Source organism: Suncus etruscus, chromosome 5 (assembly GCF_024139225.1).
Source record: "Suncus etruscus isolate mSunEtr1 chromosome 5, mSunEtr1.pri.cur, whole genome shotgun sequence".
Classification (NCBI taxonomy): domain Eukaryota; kingdom Metazoa; phylum Chordata; class Mammalia; order Eulipotyphla; family Soricidae; genus Suncus; species Suncus etruscus.
In genome coordinates this window covers 68,479,265-68,504,419 of record NC_064852.1, presented here as the reverse complement: position 1 = coordinate 68,504,419, position 25,155 = coordinate 68,479,265, and the positions used below count along the sequence as shown (strand labels likewise).

The following is a 25,155-nucleotide window of genomic DNA, read 5'->3' as shown; positions in this document are numbered from 1 at the left end:
AACTACTGTTCTGGAAGCTTCAGATAAGAAAGGTGGTGGAGCATAGAAAAAAACAAGACTAGTTTAGAGAAGGTGAAGTGGGAACAGATACCCAGGGAAATAGAGCTGACCTGCATTTTGCCTTCTAACAGTCTTCTTTCTACCACTTACTTTGTAAGTTATTCTGCTAATAAAAACCAAAATAAGCACAGTTTAGTATGTTTGTGTTGTTTTGTTTATGGTATCAGGTCTGATATCAAGGTCTTTAATTCATTTGGATTTTGCCTTCATACATGATGTTAACTGGGGGTCTATGTTCGCTTTTTTTGCAAGTGGCTAACCAGTTCTGCCAGCACCACTTGTTGAAGAAATTTTCCCTGCTCCACTTAGGATTTCTTGCTCCTTTGTCAAAAATTAGGTAATTGTATGTTGGGGGACAATGTCTGAGAACTCAAGCCTATTCCACTGATCTGAGGGTCTGTCTTTATTCCAAACCCATGGTGTTTTGATAACTATTGCTTTGTAGTACAGTTTAAAGTTGGGGAAAGTAATGCCTCCCATACTCCTTTTTCCTAGAAGTGCTTTAGCTATTTGAGGGTGTTTATTGTTCCAGATGAACTTTTAACTGTTTGATCCACTTCTTTGAAGAATGTCATGGGTATATTTAAGGGGATCACATTAAATCTGTATAATGCTTTGGGGAGTATTGCCATTTTAATGATGAGCAGGGTATTTGTTTCCATTTCCGTGTTTCCTCTCTTATTTCTTGGAGCAGGGCTTTATAGTTTTCTTTGTATAGGTCCTTCACATCTTTGGGTAAGTTGACTCCAAGATATTTGAGTTTTTGTGGCACTATTGTGAATGGGATTGCCTTCTTGACTTCCTTCTCTTCCCTATCATTATTGGTGAATAATAAGGCTATTGATTTCTGTGTGTTAATTTTGTAGCCTGCCACTTTGCTCTTTGAGTCTATTGTTTCTAAAAGTTTTTTGGTAGAGTCTTTAGGGTTTTCTAAGTAAGAGTTTCATGTCGGCTGCAAACAATGAGAACTTGACTTCTTCATTTCCTATCTGATTCACTTGATATCTTTTCCTGCCTGATCGCTATAGCAAGAACTTCTAGTACTATGTTGAAGAGGAGTGGTGAGAGCAGACAGCCTTGTCTTGTACCAGAATTTAGAGTAAAGGCTTTTAGTTTTTCTCTATTGAGGATAATCTTTGCCATTTGCTTGTGGTAGATGGTTTCAACTAGATTGAGAAAGGTTTCTTCCATTACCATCTTGCTGAGAGTTTTGATCAAGAATGGGTGTTGGACCTTATTAAATGCTTTCTCTGAGTCTATTAATATGATCATGTTATTTTTATCTTTCTTGTTGTTGATTTTGTGTATGATGTTGATAGATTTATGGATGTTAAATCATCCTTGCATTCCTGGGATGAAACCTACTTGGTCGTAGTGGATGATCTTCTTGATGATGCATTGGATCCCTTTTGCCAGGATTTTGTTGAAAATCTTTGCGTCTGCATTCATCAGGGATATTGGTCTTTAATTTTCTTTTTTGGCAGCATCTCTGTCTGGTTTTGGTATCAAGGTGATGTTGGCTTCATAAAATCTGTTTGGGAGTGTTCCCGTTTTTTCAATTTCATGGAAGAGCCTGGATAGGATTGGTAGTAGCTCCTCTTGAAAGATTTGAAAAAATTCATTAGGAAAACCATCTGGGCCTGGGCTTTTCTTTTTGGGCAGATGTTTCATTACAGTTTCAATTCCTCAGTAGTGATGGGGGTATTTAAATATGCTACATTCTCTTTACTTAAATGTGGAAGATTATAAGTGTCCAAGAATTTTTCCATTTCTTCTAGGTTCTCATGTTTAGTAGCATAAAGTTTCTCAAAGTAGTCTCTAATTATCCTTTGGATCTCTGCAATATCTGTCGTGATTTCCTCCTTTTCATTTCTAATATGGGCTATTAGGTTTCTCTTTCTCTTTGTGAGTTTTACCAATGGTCTATCCATCTTCTTTATTTAATCAAAGAACCAACTTCTGCTTTCGTTGATCTTTCGGATTGTCTTTTGGTTTTCCGCTTCATTGAGTTCTGCTGTCAGCTTTGTTATTTCCTTCTGTCTCCCTATTTTTGGTTTTTCTTTTTTTGGTCATTTTCTAATTTTTTGAGCTGTGTCATTAAGTTATTCAGGTATGCCCCTTCTTCCTTCCTGATAAGTGCTTGTAGAGCTATAAATTTTCCTCTCAGGACTGTTTTTGCTGTGTCCCATAGATTCTGGCAGTTTGTGTCTTCATTATCATTTGTTTCCAGGAAAGTTTTGATTACCTTTTTGATTTCATCTCAGACCTACTGGTTGTTTAGTAGCAGGGTGTTTAATTTCCAATTGTTAAAGTTTCTCTTCTGTGTGGCTTTGTAGTTCACATCTAATTTCAGAGCCTTGTGGTCAGCAAAGGTAGCCTGCAAGATTTCTATCCTTTTGATTTTATGGAGATATGTTTTATGTGTCAGCATGTAGTCTATCCTGGAGAATGACCCATGTACATTGGAGAAGAATGTCTATCCAGGTTTTTTGGGATGGAGTGTCCTATATATATCTACTAGTCCTCTTTCTTCCATTACTCTTTTCAGGGCTAGTATGTTTTTGTTGGGTTTCAGTCTGATTGATCTATCAAATGTTGATAGGGCCGTGTTGAGGTCTCTCACAATTATTGTTTTATTATTGATTTCTTCTTTCAGATTTGTCAGTAATTGTATTATATAATTTCCTGGTCTCTCATTGGGTGCATGTATGTTTAATAGTCTGATTTCTTCCTGTTACACATATCCCTTGATTAGTACATAGTGTCTATCTTTGTCCCTTACCACTTTTCTGAGTATAAAGTTGGTGTCATCAGATATTAATATGGCCACCCTAGCTTTTTTGAGGGTGTTGTTTGCTTGGATGATATTCCTCCAGCCTTTGATTTTGAGTCTATGTTTGTTCTGACTATTCAGATGTGTTTCTTGTAGGCAGCAGAAGGTTAGATTCATCTTTTTGACCCATTTTGCCACTCTATATTTTTAATTGGTGAATTTATTCCATTGACATTGAGGGAGATGATTGTCATTGGATTTAATGTCATCTTTGTAGATAAGTTTGCTGTGTTTGTTGGTCTCTCTTGTCTTAGAGTAGACCTGTCAGTTTTTCCTTTAAGGCTGGTTTATCATCCGTGAAGTTTCTGAGCTATTGTTTATTCATTAAGCTATGTATTCTTCCTTCAAACCTGAAGGTGAGTCGGGCTGGGTGCATTACTCTCAGTGAGGCATTCATTTCATTCAGTCTTGTCACAATATCCCACCAATGTCTTCTGGCCTTGAGAGTCTCTTGTGACATGTTTGCTATAAATCTTCGGGATGCTCCATTGAATGTGATTTTCCTTTTTGATCTTGCTGCTTTCAGTATTCTATATCTGTGGTTTTTGTCATTGTAATGAGGATTGTCTTGGGGTTTTTTTCTTTGGGTCTCTTTTAGCTGGTGCTCTTCGGCATGCAGGATTTGATTGCATGTAGTTTTTAACTCTGGGACTGTCTCTTTGATGATGTCTTTGACAGTTGATTCTTCCTTGAGATATCCTACCTGGATCTCTGGAACTCCAATGATTGTTATGTTGTTTCTGTTGAGTTTATCAAAGACTTCTATTTCATCTGTTCATATTCCTTGAGTACTTTGTCCATTGCCTGTTTGTTTATCTTAAGGTTCTTTTCCAATTTATTCTGTTGTGTTGAGTTTTTCTGCATCACATCTTCCAGTACTCTGATTCTCTCCTCAGTTGATCATACCCTGCTGGGCAGGCCCTCCATTGAGCTTTCAGTTGAGCTACCATGTTTTTCAGATCTGCTATTTCAGCTTGAGTTTTCTGATTTCTGTCTTTGTGTTCTGTTCAGATCAATTTATGCTTTCTTTGAGTTCTTCAAACATCTTCCATATTGCTATTTTAAGTTCCTTACCCAAGAGGTTAATCAGGTGGTTGGAATTTATTAGGTCATCCGAGCTTTCATCTTCAAACTCTGTGCATTGTGTTTGCCTGCGAGGTTTCCCCATTGTCACGCTTGTAGTGTGGTTTTTTTGCGTGTTGTGGTGGGGTTCAATGGTTAGAAAGTGTGCGCGACTGCAAATCTTCTGCTGCCTCTAGTTGACAGTTTTTTGGGGGTGCCCTCCCTAGGCCTTTGAGGAGACCTTCAGGGATTCAGAAACACAGGCAGACAGGTGCAGGAGAAGTTTCCCTTGAAGTCCTCAAAGTGAGCAAAGGAACAGCAGGGCGGAGCCTCCGCAGGTCAGAGAGCTCAGCTTATTGGACCGCAATCCCCACAACCAGAATTTACTCACTGGGCAGCTTCAAAATGCAGTTTTTTTGGGTTGCGCTCCCTAGTCCTCTGAGACTACCTTCAGGGATTCAGAAACACAAGCAGACCTCTGTAAATCTTATATCTTTATTGAAATTACAAGTTCCTGGGGGTCAGCATCTCAGTTATGTTTTACTATCCTCTCAGTATCAACAGGGTAACTCTTTGCCCTTTCCAACTGCTCATCGATTGATTGAACATCAAGCTAGCTGAATTTCTACTGCCTAGTGTCAGCAACAGGGCTGTCTCTAGAAAATGAGTCATAAATCACAGGTTAATCATACATTGACCAACCAACCAACCCTGAATCTTATAACTAGCACAGTTCCCTGCTCAAGCACCAAGAATCAAAGTCCACCATGGGGGAAGCACTAATAGCACTCTGGCACTAAGTTGAGCCAAGGTAGGCTCATATGACACAAACATAAGACAAAACACTTTGGCACTAATTTGAGCCAAGGTAGGCTCAGATGACAAAATAGTAAACAATCTTGATATAACAACAGGTTGCCCTACCTCATTACTTAACAGTGAGATGAAATTAGATCTTTTGTCCTAGGATTTGTGAAAAACCCAATATCACTAATTACAGAAGACTTACTACAACAACCTTGACTGAACAGAACATTTGAGAAATTGAGAAAAAAAAAAAAAGCAAAAACCAGGGACCAAAGGGTCTCAAGAGTATTGAGTGGAAATAAAATGGTCAGACTTAAATACTGAACCAAAAGTCAATGACAATAGAATTAAGAGACCCAAACTACAATAAGTTATACATAAAAGGGACCTGTTTCACTAGCAGTCCAAGGGGCAGAGTGGAGGTATGAGATGCATGCTGGGAACTATGGTGGAAGGAGGTCAACACTGGTGGTGGCAATGTCCCTGATTCACTGTCATTATGTACCTTAAACACAATTGTGAAAGACTTATAATTCACATTGGCCTCAATAAAAAATTTAAAAAATATAATAACGAATCACAGGTTAAAAATTTCCAACTTGTTAAATCCTGGCTCATTTGTCAATATAACATAGATATTAAAGAATTATGGTCATCACATGAGAGAAACATATCTGACTTTGGCATTCAATAAAGTGATGTAAATATGCAACACATTCAAAATTTTTAAATAAAAATACTGATCCCTTAATACATTGATGTCTGGGAGCTCAAATATCTACATGTGTAAAAATAAGCTTCACTCCAAAGATATGTATTTCTTTACCACCTTCAGTATACATCCAAATTTCATACCTCAGTAAAAATAATGCTTCACTTTTGTCAACCATTTATTTGTACTCTGACATAAACAGCTTCCTCCTGAATTTTAAACTTCTAGATATCCTCCTATTTCAGAATTACTGAAGCATTCTTTCCTTCTTTTTTTCAGTCAGATTTTATCAATTATTTTATTAGGCTCAATCCTGAGGTACTAAGTGATTTCTACTAACTGTGCATTTCTGGGATGATCTGTGGACATATGTGGTTCTAAAGTTTGAACAGGGTCTTACTGAATGCAAAGTGAGAACCTTAACTTCTGTACTATCCCTCCTAATTCTATTATTTCTTAATTATATTGTTTGACACAACCTACAGAAGCTTTTACTTTCACCTATTCTTGGAGTCCCAACATTTATTCTATACTCAGCTATATCCTAAGCATATAACTCATTGTACAATATGTGTTCCTTTTCTATATAGAGCTTATAATCTTCTAGAGAACAATGGTTCTATACTCAAATTTGAGTACAGTCTAGCTCAAAGTGAACAAATCAAAAGCTTTTTGAGGGGTTTAAGCAATACTGCAGCAGTAGGGCATTTGCCTTTCATATGGTTGAACCAGGACGGATCTGGGTTTGATTCCCAGCATCCTTTGTGGTTCCCCAAGCCAGAAGCAATTTCTCAGTGCATAGCCAGTAGTAAACACTGAGCATCACTGGGCCAAAAACAAAACAAAAAAACGCTTTTTGAATTAAACAATTGTAGGAAAAATTATTAATATAAAAATATATTAAAGGAAGTCTTAACAGGCTTTAGTATTACATTATTGTACACCACATGAAAAAAACTCTACCTTCCTCAGCTATTTTTGAGTGAATAATTAAGAAAAATTTAGCAAATCAAATGTTCCAAAAGTTTTACCCAGATCTTAACTGCAATGTCCAAAAGGTCACTACTGCAATAATTGTTCTCAACCTTTGATATCTTGAGTTAGCAATTATATTTCTCAGTTTTCCATAAAATGGAATATTCCATTATCTCCCTATCTTCTCAAAATCAAACCCTGTATTCAACAGGACAGCTTGTTCTGACAATCTTGGTTCATTGTCTATGCATTTACTTGTCTTTGCTAATAGGAATTTCTCATATTATCTTAATTAAACAGGCAGAATGACAACTCAATTGAAGCAAAGAAAAAGTCCATGATGTCATTTGTTTACTCAGTATGTAGATGGTGGTGAGGTATAAATATCCTCTACATAAAAGGACAATATTTGGAAAACAGACCGATTGTTTTCGGCCTAAATCCATCTGGCCACAATAATTAATAAGGTTAAGCACTTCCATCCTTTAAGAAGGAGTTCTACCATATTTCCACTTCCGTAAGTTCAACTGGCATTTATCTTACTGGGGCATCCTTTCCTTTATCTAATTGGTATTTCCACTAAAGAAGCTTATCCATAGGTTTGATACATGTTGTAGAATATAACTGTTGTAATATAGACATAAAAAATCACTACTGACTCTTTTGTAATTAAAATATTACTCTTCAAAATGATTTAATGGTCAGCTTCACCAATTCAGACAACTACACATATCTGCAACAGTAATTGAGGACCTGTAAAAAAAGATTCTGACTAGATTTTGTATATGTTAAAGAACATATACTAGATAGACAAAGTTGTCTTCTTGCCCCTAAAATTCATTATGATACTTTATATATACATGCATTATATATAATATTTAAATATAAAGCTTAAAATATATTAACAAATATATATATATAACATGTTTACATATGTTATATATTATGTATATAAATATATATACTATAAATATATATATATATATATTACCTAAATCCTATCACCCAAGTGCATATGATGTACTACTAATCCTTGGGTTCTAATTCAAAATACCTGAAAATATAATTTTTTTTCAATTTTTTTATTTATTATTTTTTTTATTTAAACACCTTGATTACATACATGATTGTGTTTGGGTTTCAGTCATGTAAAGAACACCACCCATCACCAGTGCAACAAATCCATCACCAATGTCCAGAATTTTGCCTGTTATAGAGTGGTAATATTAGCTCATGTATGTGGTCACCAATATAACTAAAGTTCTGTTAAGGAGAGAAATTAGGGGGCCGGCGAGGTGGCACTAGATGTAAGGTGTCTGCCTTGCAAGCGCTAACCAAGGAAAGGACCATGGTTCCATTCCCCAGCGTCCCAAAAGGACCATGGTTCAATTCCCCAGCGTCCCATATGGTACCCCCAAGCCAGGGGCGATTTCTGAGCACTTAGCCAGGAGTAACCCCTGAGCATCAAACGGGTGTGGCCTGAAAAACAAAACAAAACAAAACAAAAAAAAAAAGAAGAGAAATTAGGACAAAAATGTCACACAAGGAGGTTCATGTGAAGAAATGTGAGATGTCCACTTACAAGACATGAGACAAAACCTTAACCTATGTCAATTCTAGCAACATCTTGATCTTGCAATTACTTTAAAAAACTATAAGAAACTAAGTTTGTTTTATTTATAGAAAAAATAGAGATAATTTGAAGCACTTTCAATGACAGCACTAGTAAACCCCAACATACATACACATATACTTGTGGCAGGTTCTGTGAAGGAGGGGCAATAGAAGACTGAATAATATGGAACAATATGATAACTGTCCAATTCAGGAAGTGTTTCTTGAGAAATATTAATTAAGATAAATTCACAACAATAAATTATTTGAGTAAAACCTTAGGATGACTATTTAAATTTTAAATATAATGAATATTATTTTTAATAAGGATTCATTATGGCACTCCCAATGTTTTAAAAGGTCTTATCTTTTTACGTAGAAAAAAAACAAATAAATAACAAAAATATACTAAGTAAAGAAAAATCAACAATTGATTTGGATGGTTGATTATTTTTTGGAATATTTTTCCCTAGTAATAAGCAGGGTACTCTATAAATCTTGGGAAAATAGTAATTAAGAAAATAAGCATCATTGCTTACCACTAGAAATTGGATGGGATGCATGGATATGGCATCTGATCTTTCCTAAGGCATTTGTCTCAACTGAAAACTTCTAAAGCATCAAGTTTTTAAGATTTTGGTAGCCATTGTTCTTTTGATCATATGTTCATTTCCGATGCCTGTGTTTCTTTGCCCGTTTCCAGCTTCTAACCATTTAGTGGAAAATAGATGCCATGTTGAGAATTCGTATTTTTAGAAAACTATGTTTTCTCAATGCTGTTTTTTAGTGAATAGATATATTTCTGAATACTAAAAATTCCACTCTGGGCTTCCTTCCTCTGTTGATAACAAGGTAGTGTTAACTAGTGATGATCTATGTCTCTGGAAAGCTCAGAATAAAACAAATAAGAAACAACCAAAAATGTACACTTTATCTTGGTGCTTAGGAGGTAGTATAGGTGGTACAGCTGGTAGGGGGTTTGCCTTTCATATAAGCAACACAGGTTCAATCCCCACCATCAGGTATAATCCTCTGAGCCTTCCCTGGGTGCAGATTCAGGACTAGTCTTTGAACACCACTCAATGTGACACAAAATAGTCTCTTACAAAAGGAGTCTCATTGACATTTAACTTACTAATATTTGTCCTTATTTTCACATTTACATAATTTTTAACAAAGCCTCATCTATAAGAAAACTTGTCCCATATTTAAGTAGTAAGATGCTTTAATCTCTTTTTTTTTTATTTCACCCATTATAACTCCACTACTGTCCATCCATTAGCACAGCTTGATATCTTTATTTTCTGATAAGCAACTGTGTGCATGTGTGTGCATAAACATTTATAGTCACACACAAGCATGTTCAAGTTCACATAACATATACCAAACACACTAATCTGATGGGATTTAAAAATTACTAAACTTATTTTAATATTTGAACCTTTGACTTCTATCTCTTTGAACTGAGTTATATGCATACTTTCTGAAATATTGAATATCTCATTCACAATTTTCTCTGCAATAAACTTATAAATGCACTTTTCTTAATCCTCCAAATGAGTCACAATTTGCCAAGTTGAAAATTGTTATATTTGGCCAAAGGCTAAAGGCTTGACTATGAATAACCCTTGTATCATGGTCATTTGTCCCAATTTGAAAGAAAAATGTTGAGTCAATGATTTACTTGACTATATAATGGACAGCATTGAACAATTCTTCATCAAGAAGTAGAAGGGAATTTGGCTGCCGAAACAAGATTTAATTACATTCTGCACCTCTGAAAAGTACAACTAGGCTGGAACCCTGACTGCTGAAAATTGTGTTAAAGGTCTTTTTCCAGACTCCCATTTTTGTGAGAAGCTGACATTTTGAAAAACACTATAGCTAAGAAATAAAACTGCAGGTTTTAATGACAAAAAAATTTACACTTCTTTTTTCTTATTTCGTTTCTCAGCATTCTCCCATTAGAAAAATAAAAATAACAAAGAAATGTCAGATCACTTTCAAAATAATTATAGTGGTGCCAGGTTTTTCTTTAGATTACTTAATCTCTCTTTTAAAATATAAAAGTCTCTGCCCCATTATCCAAAAAATATAAACTAATGGTTTATGTTATATTTATGTAATTGCCTGTTTTCTTAAACATTTAGAATGGTTAGGATATTATCGATATCCATTCTCAGTATCTTTTAATAGTCTTTGAAATTACAATGGTTTATTTAAAAATATAATGATGCATCAAGGAAATGGTGTGGACTATAGAAATTTTTACCTTTGACTCACTACAATTTAAGGGAAGTAGCAAAAAGACAGAGGACTTTTAATTATGGGAGAAGCACATGATATAGGAAATTTAGGTAATAGTTCACTTATTTGCTAATATTGCTTTAAAGTGGACTCTGTGAAGTTTTGCTTCATGCTCTACAGTAGGGATCTTCAAACTTTTTAAACTGGAGTGCATTTCACTATTCTTCAGACCATTGGAGAGCAGGATTATCTATAGTGTAAAAAGACTACAAACAAATTCCTATGACACTGCACACATTGTATTTTGAAGTCAAAAACCAAAACGGGAACAAATACAATATTTAAAATAAAGGCTAGTAAAAGCCAAATCAACAAATTTACTGGTGTTCCAATGGGAATTATGGGCCTGCTTTTGGTAGGCCATTGTTTGAGAACCACTGACTGAAACTGGAGAGAAGTCAGATTGAAGGGGAGTCCAAGAGTGTGGCATACATCCCACACATGCGCACTGTGGACCAGGATGAGTCAGCTGCTAAGATCAATGTCCTCAGCAGGCTGCATGTGTCTGTGGGCTATCCAGCAGTGGTCCTCAAACTTTTTAAACAGGGGGCCAGTTCACTGTCCCTCAGACCATTGGAGGGTCTGACTATAGTAAAAATAAAACTTATGAACACTACATATATCTTATTTTGCAATGAAGAAACAAAACAGATACAAATACAATATGTGGCCCGCAGGCCATAGTTTGAGGACCACTGGTAGGGATCACTACTCTAAAGCATGTCCTACTGTTTTCATAGGGAGGTTTAAGGAACAGGGAAATTCTACAGAATAAAAAGACACAGTCATTTAAGCACATAGATGTTGGTTGTAGTACATAATTCTACTTTGATTTAAATGATAAACTCAACTGAACAGCACTAAGTCTTTCAAAAAAGCCTAAGCATCGGGTCATATATTCTTTTTTTTAAATTCTGGTAATTATTTCTTTTTTAAAAATTAATATCTTTATTTAAACAGCTTGGTTACAAACATGATTGTGGTTGGGTTCCAGTCATGTAAAGAACATCTCCCCCTTCACCAGTGCAACATTCCCATCACCAATGTCCCAAATCTCCCTCCTCCCCATCCCACCCCTGCCTGTACTCTAGACAGGCTTTGTACTTCCATCATTCATTCACATTGTTCTGATAGTTCTCAATGTAGTTATTTCTCTAACTAAACTCATCACTCTTTGTGGTGAGCTTCATGTTGTGAGCTGGACCTTCCAGCACTCTTCTCTTTTGTCTCTGAAAATTATTGTAAGAATGTCTTTTATTTTTCTTAAAACCCATAAATGAGTGAGACTATTCTGCATCTATCTCTCTCTCTGATTTATTTCACTCAGCATAATAGATTCCATGTAATCCATGTATAGAAAAAGGATAATATATTCTTAACAATATTCATATTTTTTATTTTTTGGTATATATTTTGGCTGGGCACACCAGTTGACACTCAAGGGTTACTTCTGGCTATGCGCTCAGATATTGTTTCTGGCTTGGGTAAGCATTTGAGATGTTGGATGATCAAGCAACAATCTGTCGTAGGTTAGCTGCATGCAAGGCAAATGCCCTACAGCTTATGCAACCACTCTAGCCCCTAAAGAGCACTTTTAAGCAGTTTTAGCAAAACAGAAACTTTCATGAGGAAGCAGAGACTTTAGTATCCTAAAGTATGTATGCATTTGTAGTAAACCTCCTTTATTAAAAATTATTTTCCACAGTTGAGGTTACTCACAGCCAACAGTTCAAAAACAAAATGTGCAGTAAGATTTTGTTTTATTGTTTCATTTCTCAGTCACACTCAGATGTATTCACGGCTTCTATTCTGTGCTCAGCAGTAACCCACTGGAAGTACTTGTTAAAATATGTACAGTACTAGGGATTTGAATTGAGATCAACTATGTGCAAAGCTCTTTGATCTCTGTATCCCTCCAAAAGCCCAGTGCAATGTTTTGAGAGAAGAGCCATAGATATAGCACAATAGTCAAAGTTACATGTCCTCAATGCAGAGTACCTTCTTTGGGCTCAGTTGTTCATTTGACACAGTATCACAGAAGTGAGCAGTGCTGCTTTGGAGGTCTCTAAGTCTCCACAAAAGATATTTGCGGTAGGATATTGATATATAATATCTTTACATAGCTTTTTATCATATTTTTATAGTTGCTCTATTTTGTCATTACTAATTGTTGCTCATTTTATGTGAAATTATAAATTATCAATACATTATAAATTATACTTATATTTTAAAATATTATATGTAAGGATTCATGCCAACCATAAATATAAGTATCTACAGGTGTTCTTGGATAAGGTCTGGATTATATAAATATGGATCATTTTTTCATAGTATAATATTTGTAATTTGTATTATTATTATTTAGATAATCTTACTACAATAGACAAGAAGAAAAAGGAGAAAGAACTACCATCTTGGTCAATCCCCGTTTCTACAAGAATTTGCCATCATATAGTCAATGAGTAAAATATTTTGGAAAGACAGAACTTTAGATTATAAATAGGTTACTTTTTTCTTACTAGCTAGTATGTATTGTCTTTAATTTAAAGCAAATTTTCTTTACATTTGAATTACTCAAGCAATTATTTCTTTAAATATAAAGAGATATGTTTTGGTGACAACAGAATGTAATGTAAAGAACAAAAAGCTGAGAATTTAGGAAGAGATCTGAGTTTTATTAACATCTTAATCACAGAGACAAAAAAAATCCATTAAAGTTATGTTAAATTCTGTAACTCAAAGACAGTGTTCAAGGCATTTATTTCTGTGCGTTTCTGCTCTCCTTTCAAATAAACATCTGATTCGCTGCAATCTCTGCCCTATAAAGTGTGGCACTATACTCCATTTTGATATGTTAAAATTTGAAAGTCACCATTGAACCTAAAAATTATTAGAAAAATGGTCATTATATTATATTTTATCCGTTATAAAAGCAATATGATACGAAGTACTTTGTAAAACACTTTTCATAGCTGTAAAAAGAAGCATTATATTTTATTTATTTTTGGTTTGATTTCCTTTCCTTACCCTTTCTAGAAAAAAAACTAAAAAACACTAGAAAACTCAATATCTTAATACATTTCAAAGAAAAATAAAATTACAATTTTCTAAAACTCAGAAAATTCTTCACTGGAAAAGAATCAGGCATGATTTTTCTATACAGATTTCAAGACCTCAGTCAGCACATTTTAAGATTGTCTTTTTATTTGCTTCATTTTTTGAGAGACAGGTCTGAAATAACCGATGATTTCCCTCCCATTTTCTAGCTCAGTAACATGGCAGCTTTTACTAGCCTGTCTCTCAGTCATAAATGCTTTTTAATGGACTGACATGTGCTTAATAATACAGGCAGCACCTGGATGCTTTAGAGCAAAGTGCCGCTAGGGCCTGTATAATATTAAAACTGCATTTTTAACCTGAGGCCTACACATCTCTGTACTCCAACATCTCACCAATTTGAGAGAAGAAATCTGGTGCCAGCGCACATTTTTCTTTTTCAAATAAGGAGGATTGAAGCTTAAATTTTATAACTCTGAACATGAGAAATATTATGTTTCTAAGTGATTAACTCACCTCCATTACTGGAAATCTTATAAATTTTGTAAAACTACTGTGACTGCACAAATTCACTTGGCGTTTATGATTCTACTGAGTGAATGAAGTCCCTTCTGTCTATATGTCTTAATTCAGGGTAGAAGGAATAAATGTACTTGATAGTTCCTCAATCTTATGCTAAGGCTTTTGCATACATGGTCTCAATTGCTGTAACAGTCTTGTTATGAAGATTCTCTTTTGTCCTGAATAAGCAGACTCTAAGATGGTATCTAATGATTTATGTAATTCAAAACATACACCACTGGCTTACACATGCACTAGAATTAAACACTTGCATGTAGTAAATAGATTAATAAAGTGATGGAATGTCATTTCCATTGGTAATAAAAAGCTTAGGCATTCTACAGCACTGTTTTGTTCTGTTTTTCTTTTAAAAGAAAAAAGTTTGAAATCACCACTGAACCTAAAAATTATTAGAAAAATGGTCATTATAGTTTTTGTATGATATTTTATCCGTTATACAAAGTACTTTGTAAAACACTTTTCATAACTGTAAAAAGAAGCATTATATTTTATTTATTTTTGGTTTGATTTCCTTTACTTACCCTTTCTAGAAAAAAAACTTTTTCTTTTCTTTTCTTTTTTCTTTTCTTTTGAAAGTTGGCCCGTCTGACCTTGTTTACTTATTGTGGACCTTTGTACAACAGGTGAGGCCCTTTGTCTCATGTCATACATCTCATTTAGATGATTTTTATATTATAATTCTGAAATCAACTAACAACTATTATATCTCATTCTTAAATTTGCTTGCTCTGAGCTATGTATGCTGAAACTACATGAGTCTTCTAGAAATATCTTGGGGATAATCTTGGAACAAATCTTTTGAGTCTATCAGTGTTTGCATGATTAGATTAGAAACAACTTTATCTCCACCTGATTCTTGGGATGACTATGGTCCAACCAAAGACTGATGTATAATCTTAAGAAGACATCTAGAGCTAGAAGTACAGCCAATGATCCAATGGATTCCTCTGATATATATAATAAATGCTATTTCAACTCCAAAATGTTGATATAATTTGTTACACAGCAATGTAAGTGTTACAAACAGATTCACACATGAGTAAATGTTAATAATTTTAGTTAGGGCCAGAAATATAAGGAAAATTACAAATTTATGTATATACAAATATATACACATATATGCATATATGAGTTTGATTTAGGGGGCCAAATCTAGTGATGCTCAAATTTATTCCTGGCTCTGTACTCAGAAATCACTCCTGGTGGGCTTGGAGTACTACGTGTGGTATCAGCAGCTAGTAGCATATAAGGCAATAAACAGTGTATTATACTATGGCCCCCAAAGGAGTATTTATTTTAAGCAATTTGTCTTATTCCCAGTACTATAAGGTCAATAGACTTATTATTTACTTGCTTTAAGATCTCCCATGACCTGATCTGATCTTGACTTTAGCTCATGCACTTAACTATTGAAAAAAAAAACAGTATCTGAATGAAAACTCACCACTAAGAGTAGGATCAGAGACTTTTGAATTTAAAAAGTAAAGTGTAAAATAGTTGAAAAAAGAACAAATTTTGACCCAAGTTACAAGACGGCTAGACTATACTCAGACTATAACCTCAAAGCAGCTTTACAAAGATGTTGTTGAGTTAGTATCTTATTATCATACCTTAACAGTCTATCAGTGAATACCTTTCAAATAATCAAACACATTTTATAGAATGACAGGAGACAGTAATTAGATAAAGAATGGAGAATGGAAGAGAATGTCCTACTGTTCAGTGCTGAATAAACAGCAGATGGAAAGGCTAGATGACTGAAGAGCATAACCTGTTCAAAAGTCTGTATATATTAGAATCTATTTGATTGTCTAGTTTAAAATAAAGTGTGCTTTCTAAAATTCAATTATTGAAAACTATTAGTAAATGTTTTGCCACACTTAGGTGCTATATATACTAACAAATATTATCATTTTAATTTTATATTTTAAACTCTTCATAACATTACTACTTATTTAAAATAGGTGGCAAATATAAATAATGCCATGGTAGCGGGGAAGGAAGGAAACAACAGACTAAAATCAGACAAATCCAGGATAAAATTGTAGTTCCACCATTGTACTTCCACCAATTACTGCTTTATAATTTAAAAATTATTTACCATCATGACTCTTTTCTCACCATTCAAGTGAAAAATTACTATATCAATGGGCATGATTAAGTTTCTATATAGGATATACCATTTCTTTTTTTTTTTTTTTTGGTTTTTGGGCCACACCCGGCGGTGCTCAGGGGTTGCTTCTGGCTGTCTGCTCAGAAATAGCTCCTGGCAGGCACGGGGGACCATATGGGACACCGGGATTCGAACCAACCACCTTTGGTCCAAGATCGGCTGCTTGCAAGGCAAACGCCATTGTGCTATCTCTCCGGGCCCCAGGATATACCATTTCTAAAGGAAAACCTGCAAAGTACACTGTATTTTATTGATATTATACAAAATAGTATCACAGAGGGCTTCATAGCCAACTTACATTTGTAGGTCAAGTGACAAAGAAACTAAAGGATTTTTCAGAAGAAACAAAGTTAAAGTTGAATAGTGTTCTTTAATGAGAGAGATGTGGCTAAAAAAATGACATAGTCAAACTTTGGGATCTGGTATCTATTTTGGATCACAGTCTAACATAGGATACCTTGAATAAGTAAGAAACCAAATGAAGTATCAGTACCTGTGAGAATTTCAGCTGCATATTCTGTCATTTTCTGAATCACGAGTCTCAGGGTTCCACCCTCCAGGCTCAGCAGCAGAGTCCCTGAGCCCTCAGACAGTTCTGTCGACAGAAGCAGACCATCCCTGTTCCACGTTCGAAACTGGAAACTCACTGAGAGCCCATCAATTTGGGGGGTTCCAGGCAGCAACAAATAACTGCTGCTAGAGTTGACAAATGTGATGGGAACAATTTGTGGTTCAGAGCAGGAAAAAGTGACATTGCCCTGGAAAACAATAAAAATCAAACATATAAAAGCCATTTTTTTTATTCTGCAACCTGACAGTTGATATAAATAACCACCTGGAGCTGACCTTAATTTCTGGATCAGTCCACATTCAGCTGCAAGATCTTAAAGGAGAAAAAGATGTTAGGTTTGCTTCAATAGACCCTCAAAGATTTTTCCCATCTTTTTAAGAAAAAAGATTAAAAAAATTATTGAGCTATATTTAAAGAGGATCATTAAAGAGCCCCCAAAGGGAGGTAGTAAGGAAAGAATGAACATTTCTATAGAAATTTTTTTAAGAATAATTGCGTTCATACACTAAATATGTACTGCAAGTCAATTAATGCCAAACATAGGATAAGAGATATACTTAAAATTCACTTACAACATGACACATGCTTAAAAAATGAAATAGACAGCAATTCATCTTGGAGCTTACTAGAAGAAATGACTAAATAATTTGAAGTTTAAAAATAAAAGTGGAACTTTCATGATAGGAAGTGGATACGAGGATAAATGAGGATGACCTGCCTTTCCTTACTGCAAAGGGCATAAGTATGCAAAAGATTGAGAAATTAGCAGAACGGTATCCCTGAGGGAAAGAGAGGAAAGCTGTCATTTCTCAACTTTAGATGGACCGAAAAAGAACATTGGTGACAAGGAAGACGAATGATACAAGCAGAACTTAAAAAACCTTTATAATCTTGACAAAGTTATCAATCAAAATAAGAGACATTGGTCAGATTTTAATTAATGTGATATATTTTAAGTAGCATGGCAAATGATGGGTGGACAAGAGGAGTAGAGGCCAGGAATATTAAGTAAGCAGAAACTAGAAGTAGAAAGAAAAATATTCTTGGACAAGCATTGGAAAAACTGGCTCAAGTTTATTTTATGCAGACAAGAATAAGCATGTATATCATGACAGCTTTTAATGCCTTGTGCTTACATTATCATGCAGGGGTCTCAAACTCGTGGCCTGTGGGCCATTTGTGGCCTTTCGTACAACATTTTGTGGCCCTGCCCTAGAGGAATCTTTTTTTGTTTTGTTTTGTTTTAGTTGTATGGGTCACACCCCCAATGTTCAAGGCTTACTACTGACTTTGCACTCAAGAATCACCCCAACTTTGCCTCCTGCGGCCCCTAGGTAAATTGAGTTTGAGACCCCTGATATACTCACTTCTCTGAAACAAGACAAGAGATATAGAAATGCTGTGTCACAAATAGAAATTGTTTATTTCTTATTCCAAAATAAGTATGTTTGTCTTTTAGAATCTGCCTCACAGAAACACTGATTGCCTAGACAAGAATTTTATTTTTATATAGTGCAAAACTGAAAACCCTAAACAGTAATTTTATGGGTGTATAAAGTAGATAGTATTGTGTAGAGTGCATGCCTTGCACACAAACAACCTAAGTTCAATCCTTGGTACCATATATGATCCTCTCAGTCCTTCCACTAGTGACCCCTGGATGCAGAGCCAGAAATAAGCCCTGAGAATCACCAGATTTGGCTCCAAAATTGACAAACAGAAAGAAAATCTAGATATATATAATACATATATCTCTCTAAATAATATAATTTAAATATATATAGAACATCTTAAAGAAACTGCCTATATCTTATTAAAGTGCTATTTAAACTATACACACATTGGGTAAGGTGTTTGCATTGCACACAGATGACCAGGGTTCAATCTCTGTCAACCTATATGGTTCTGAAAGCCTGTCAGGAGCAATTTCTGAGAGCAGAGTCAGGAATAATGCCTGAGCACTGCTTGTTGTGTCCCCAAACCAACAACCAAACAAACAAAAATAAAAAAAATAAAAAACAAACTATACACACATACTCTAACAAGGCAACTTCTCCAAGTCATATTCTTTTATTTATTAATCATCCCCAAAAGGGAAAACTTTCAATAATTGCTTTGCTATGTGAGAACAGTAAATTAGTTTTAAAAATGTGAAGGGCTTGATAATTGAGACAGGGTTTATGGCACATATTGGTATACAGTATACTCAGATTTCATACAAAGTACCACTTTGTTCCTTTTGCATTACTGGGTTTGGTCGTAAAGGTCCTTCAATACCACCACTATGGCTCAGGTTTGCATAGCCCTTGGGATAAAAGGGAGTGAGAAAACACATTTGGAGGGCTCCAAAAGTATTCCTTCGAAAGATACTAGGAGAATCAAATTTTACAGAAGTTCAAGAGAAAGTAACTGGCAAGTGAGTTGAGTAATACCTTAGCAGAATAGTAAAAAAGCAGAGGTGGAGGGAGGAGAACATTGGTGGTGGGAGTGCCCTTGATTTAATATCATTATGTACCTAAAAATTACTGTGAAAGTTTTATAATCCACTTTAGTCAAAATAAAAATTAAAAAATAAATGTTCAGCGTAGAAAAAGGTGTGTTATATTCAAGAAGTCAGAGGACCACACTTCAGAAACCAGCACATCAGGCAAGATGAAGAAAAAAAGAGCAGTAAGGAATACTAGTACTAGACTTTAGAACATTTTTGTGTACTGGAAATTGACCCAATGGAAAAAGGAAAAGACTAAGAGCAGAAAGAGCAATAGTTTAGGGGGTAGAAAGATATAATTGTGCCTCAGGAAGTAATTTAGGAGTGGAGTGTATTATGTGCCGAGTGGCACTCTAGAAGCAAGAATAAGAATTGTGGACCTGGGCTGGAGAGATAGCATGGAGATAGGACATTTGCCTTGCATGCAGAAGGACGGTGGTTCGAATCCCGGCATCCCATTTAGTTCCCTGAGCCTGCCAGGGCGATTTCTGAGCGTAGAGCCAGAAAAAAAAAAAGAATTTTGGACCTGAGGATAACTCATCTACAATGGCAAAATAGGAAGTAGGAAGATAAAATTGATTGTTTTGAAGGTGATACTGATGGCAAGTTCTGTGCAGAGATGAGGGGTAGGAAGTTCTACCAAGCTTTATCCCTCTTTCCTCATCTGCTTACACAAGAGATTGCAAAAAGAGAAAGAACAGAGATGGTCCCTTACTGGTAATAGGCTATCACAACTTTTCTTGCATCCACACCTACTAGAGTGTAGAGACATGCTGACACCAAACATAAAAGTCTTAAGTTTACTCAGGCAATCAATATGTGTTGTTTCTATGGTAACCTGTCCCATAAATAAGCTCAGTTCTCCCTCTGTCTGAAGTGTGTTTTTCTGATCTTGGAACCCACCCTCACACTGTTTCATTCCAAAACAGGCTGAGCCTTTCTAGACTCTCAAAATTCTTAAAGTGATAGCCATCACTATTGCATTCTTGAGTATGTAATACAGTATCATTTATACCGATACCTGTACATGCACTAACATGCATTGGTTATATGATTATACTTAATTATTCGCTATTATTTAATACTTGCATAGGATTTTTTCATAGGATATCTCTACCAGAGTAATAGTAAAGCAGGCAGGCCATTTGCCTTGTACACAGCTGATTGGGTTCAATTTCAGGAACCCCTAAGGCCACCTGAGTACCACCACCAGGAATAATTTTGGAGTGCATAGCCAAGGGTGAACTCTGAGCATCATCTGGTATAACCCAAAAACCAAGCAAAAAAATCAAATCTGTAATTTTGTATAGAATATCTTGCTTTGAATTCTGAACACTTTAAATTTTCAACTTAGGCAGAATTGGATTCATTATCATAAAAACCTTAATATTTCTTCTGAGCAATGAAGCACACAAAATGTAATTAGCATTGATACTAACAAGCTGTTTATTTTTTTTCATAGCTTTAACTTACTTTAAAGGGGAGAGTGGCATGTGTTTACTTTTGAATTTTTAGTGTCCTCTTTGTCAAAGCCAATCAGTCGGAATGAGAGGTAATAGAGATGTTAATTAAACTTTTGTGGCAAAACTTTCATAATAATTACTTGTGTTAAAAATCATTTTACATACTTCACACTTACACAATGTGGGACAGAGATTTAGAGAATTGGTCGGGTAGATAGTCTTTGCATGTGGCTGGCTGAGGTGTGGTCTTCTTAATTTAGCTAGGAGTAATCTATAAACACATCTGTGGTAGCAGTAAAAAAAACCTTAAGAACAATACTTCATGTAATTTGTATTGAAGCAAAATTCAAATATAATGTAGATAAAATAAATAAATTCTGAAGAAAAAATCTTACAGGGACAGCATAATTACCAACTTTACCTCAGGGCTTATAGACAAACTTACCTGAGAGACATTTCTCAGCATGCCCCACATCCTAGTCTCACTGCAAGCTCAAGGGCAAATACTTCTCTGCTTTCAAGATCCTATTTTGTTGCCAAGTATAAAAAATGCCCATGTACATCTATTGGGCTGATTCCCAAATCCTAATAACTTATATTTCTTCAGTCTTCTTTCTTCATCCAATCCTGTGGTTTCCCTGAGTGGGACAGATCCTCATACTCTGATATGTATTTAAGGTGGTCCTGTTACCCAGAAGAGGACCATAAATTAAAAATAATTTGTCAGACCTAAAACCCAGGATACCCAGATGTCTCTCATGATACAATTCTTGAAGCCCAGGAGAGGAGAGTGAGAAAAAGAAGAAAAATGAAAATATTTTAAAACATGGATCATTATACTGCTATGTTAAAAAAAAACCTGAAATAATTTATCAAAATAAACCACAAAATAAAGTTACTATCAGAGAAATAGTACAGATGTTAAGGCATGTGTTTTTCATGAACGAATACTAGTCCCATCTTGCACACTGTACATGGTCCTGTAACACTGCTAGAACTGACTCTAGAGCCCAAAGCCAGGAGCAATCCCTAAATACCTCTGGGTGTTGCACAGCCCTAACTTCTCCACCAGTAAATTAATATTTTTAAGGTCAAATGGCATTAATTTCCTTTAAGAACTGAGACAGAGAGGGTAGAACAGGTACAATATGGTGAAGGATGTTCATTCCTTTACCACTGGACACAGCAAAGGTTATTACAAATTCTTGGTAAACTCCTCATTTGTGTTACAAGTGGTGAAAACATAATCACTGTGATCATTTACTAGAAACTCAGTTGTTGTTTTTTTAAGACCTAAAGAAATTATAGTGCTGTTTACCTTGATGAGTTTCAGGGTTTTTCAAAAATTCCATATCCAAAGATTTTCTTACTGTGCTGAGCTGTTATTTACAAAGCATTTTTATTGTGGGTGTTTGTTTTATTTTTAATCATCACACAAATATCACAACACCCGGGTGGATAAGAAAACAAGCCAGCAGGGCAAGGCTTAGTTTCAATCATGAGGCATCAAACAAAGCCAATCAAGCATTTATAAGCTGGAGTAAAATGATCATGATTCAATCCAATTTATGGTGAAAGATTCCAAAGCCAGGTCTTAATTTTTCCAAATGAGTACAACCATTTCTAATTTGATTTGTCTAAAAACTACCAGGACTGACTGGCATGTTATCAGAAAATGTAGAAAAAAATGCTGCTTTGTGAACTATAGCTTATTACTGAATTACAACTCAAGGATAGAAAAAGGCAACTTTAATGTACTAATTCAAAAAATCCTTATCAAACTGCATATGAATTAGGCTCAGTCCTAGAGATAGGGATATGGCCCAAGGCCTAAGTAACAATATTTATCTTGAATAGCCTCGGCATGATGAACACAGAACATGTCACCATAGCAAGTGATTATGTGAAAGAATAATTTTTTTCTTAAACTGAATTTTTTTGTTTTGTTTTCTTTTGGGGGACACATCAGCTTGTGCTCAGGGGTTACTTCTGGCTCTGCATAGCTGTAGGACATTTGTCTTGCATGTGGCTGACTTAGGAAGGACCTGGGTTGATCCTCGGCATCCCATGTGGTCGGAGAGGAGAGGAGAGGAGAGGAGAGGAGAGGAGAGGAGAGGAGAGGAGAGGAGAGGAGAGGAGAGGAGAGGAGAGGAGAGGAGAGGAGAGGAGAGGAGAGGAGAGGAGAGGAGAGGAGAGGAGAGGAGAGGAGAGGAGAGGAGAGGAGAGGAGAGGAGAGGAGAGGAGAGGAGAGGAGAGGAGAGGAGAGGAGAGGAGAGGAGAGGAGAGGAGAGGAGAGGAGAGGAGAGAGAGGAGAGGAGAGGAGAGGAGAGGAGAGGAGAGGAGAGGAGAGGAGAGGAGAGGAGAGGAGAGGAGAGGAGAGAAAAGTGATTGCTCCTGGTGCTCCTGGCAGTCTCAGGGGATCATTCATATGGGATGTCAGGGATTGAACTTGAGACAGCCAGCTGCAAGGCTAACAACATCCTACTCACTGTGCTTTGGCTCTGACTCTTCTTGAACAGAATTTAATAGAAATTCGTGAAATATTTTTCAATTTTTAGTTGGGTGGAAAAGAAAGTGAAAGGACTGATAACAGAATTAGGAAGAAGGAATGATGCATTTTTTGATTTTTAGGGAGTTTAGTTAGCCTTGAAAGATAAATACAATGTTCCTTAGGATTTCATTTTAAGGATGTCCAAGAATCTTTGTTTTTTGAGGGAATGCAGCATCTATTGTCAAAAACATGGATCATTTGGCAGCTTTCACCTGGCCTCCTCCTCTGACCATCCACACAACCTGCAGGCATCAGAGGACAGGAACCACTGGCCTTAGAAACTCTCATGACTGTCAATTTCAGGAACTTGTCTCTGGCTTTATCACTTTTAGCTTCATTCTGTGTGTACCTCTTCCTAGTCCTCTATTTTGTACATTTTCTCTGTGTATCAAGGATAACAACGATTTGAGTTTCTTTTCTTTCTTCTTTTTTTCCCCCTGGGTGTTGGGTCACAGAGGCAGCTACTCAGGAGTTACTTATGGCTTTGCGCTCAAGGGTCATTCCTGGTAGTGTTCGAAAACCATATGAGATGCTAAGGATCTGACCTGGGCTAGTCATGTTCAAGGCAAAAGCCCTACCCTCCTGAGTTTCTAACATTTGAAAATAACGTTCTCTTTAATCTAAAGAAGGAACTCAGAGGTCTTTGGGAGTTGGAGAGAAAGGAAAACAAACTCCTGAACTGGGAATACAGACCAGTAGAAGAACATTTGTTTTGCTTATGGGAAGTTCCACTTTTGATTCCTGGCCCTACATGCTCACTTAAAACAGAAGTGAAATCCCAGATCACTAAGCTGAGAGGAGTCCAAAAGTACTAATGGGTATGCACCAAACCAATAAAAAGATGAACATCAGAACTCATAAAAACTATTAAAATAGGGGCCGGTGAGGTGGCGCTAGAGGTAAGGTGTCTGCCTTGCAAGTGCTAGCCAAGGAAGGACCACGTTTCGATCCCCCGGTGTCCCATATGGTCCCCCAAGCTAGGGGCAATTTCTGAGCGCTTAGCCAGGAGTAACCCCTAGCATCAAACAGGTGTGGCTCCCCCCCCAAAAAAAACAAAAAAACCCTATTAAAATAAGCACAAATACAAAATTTTAAACTAATAATAGCCTCTCTGCTATCTTAAAGTCTAAGATAAATCCAGAACTTTATACTTTATCTTTTACACTTTAATTTTGTTTCCAAATGCTGCACAAAACTATTAGAAAATAAGAATCAGAAAACTTAAGAATATTCCTTTTGGCACTTTGTTTTTAATTTTTGAAATCCATTGTTATATAATAAAAATTGAACCAAAATTTATATATTATACTTCATTATTTATGGCAATGCAAAACTTGGCAGAAAATTAAATAATAGCTAAATAAACTATGATGTATTCATAAAGTGTACCTTTGTCCCTTATGATTTAGGCAAGCATAAAAATTATTAATATAATAAATAAAGTCTTCACATATCATAAAAAGATACCTATGAAATATATAGGTATATAAATACATATAAAACTAAATATAATTTACTAACTACTATTTTTAGTTAGTAATACATTTTTAAATATTTAAAACTTTAATCTTTAGTTTACTAAAATTGAAGAAGTATGAAATTTAAAGCACAAATATTAATTAGTTTTCTAGGTTTGATTTATTTGAATAATCATGACATATATTTAAGATTAGTAATGCTTTCTTAGATATAATAATATCAATAATATATTATGTAATAATATATAATATAAAATATATTATAATAATGATACACTGGTGTATTAGAGAAAGAAGTAATAAAAGTTGATCAAATTGCATAGTAGTAGCTGGATAAGTAGCTAGATATGAAACCCAATGACCACCAATCATTTCAAATCATTCCCATCCCTGAATAATTTTTGAATTGAGTCTTCTCTCTT

General features: G+C 35.4%; 1 protein-coding gene across 1 annotated transcript in view; it reads right to left on the bottom strand.

The window, feature by feature from the left end:
• The window catches only part of CNTNAP5 (contactin associated protein family member 5), a 939,273-nt gene that overhangs the window by 432,475 nt on the left and 481,643 nt on the right, over window positions 1-25,155 (bottom strand). Inside the window, exon 8 of the mRNA XM_049773789.1 lies at window positions 16,676-16,940. Within this exon, the coding sequence (XP_049629746.1) occupies window positions 16,676-16,940 (265 nt within the window). The remainder of the gene's footprint in view (window positions 1-16,675; window positions 16,941-25,155) is intronic.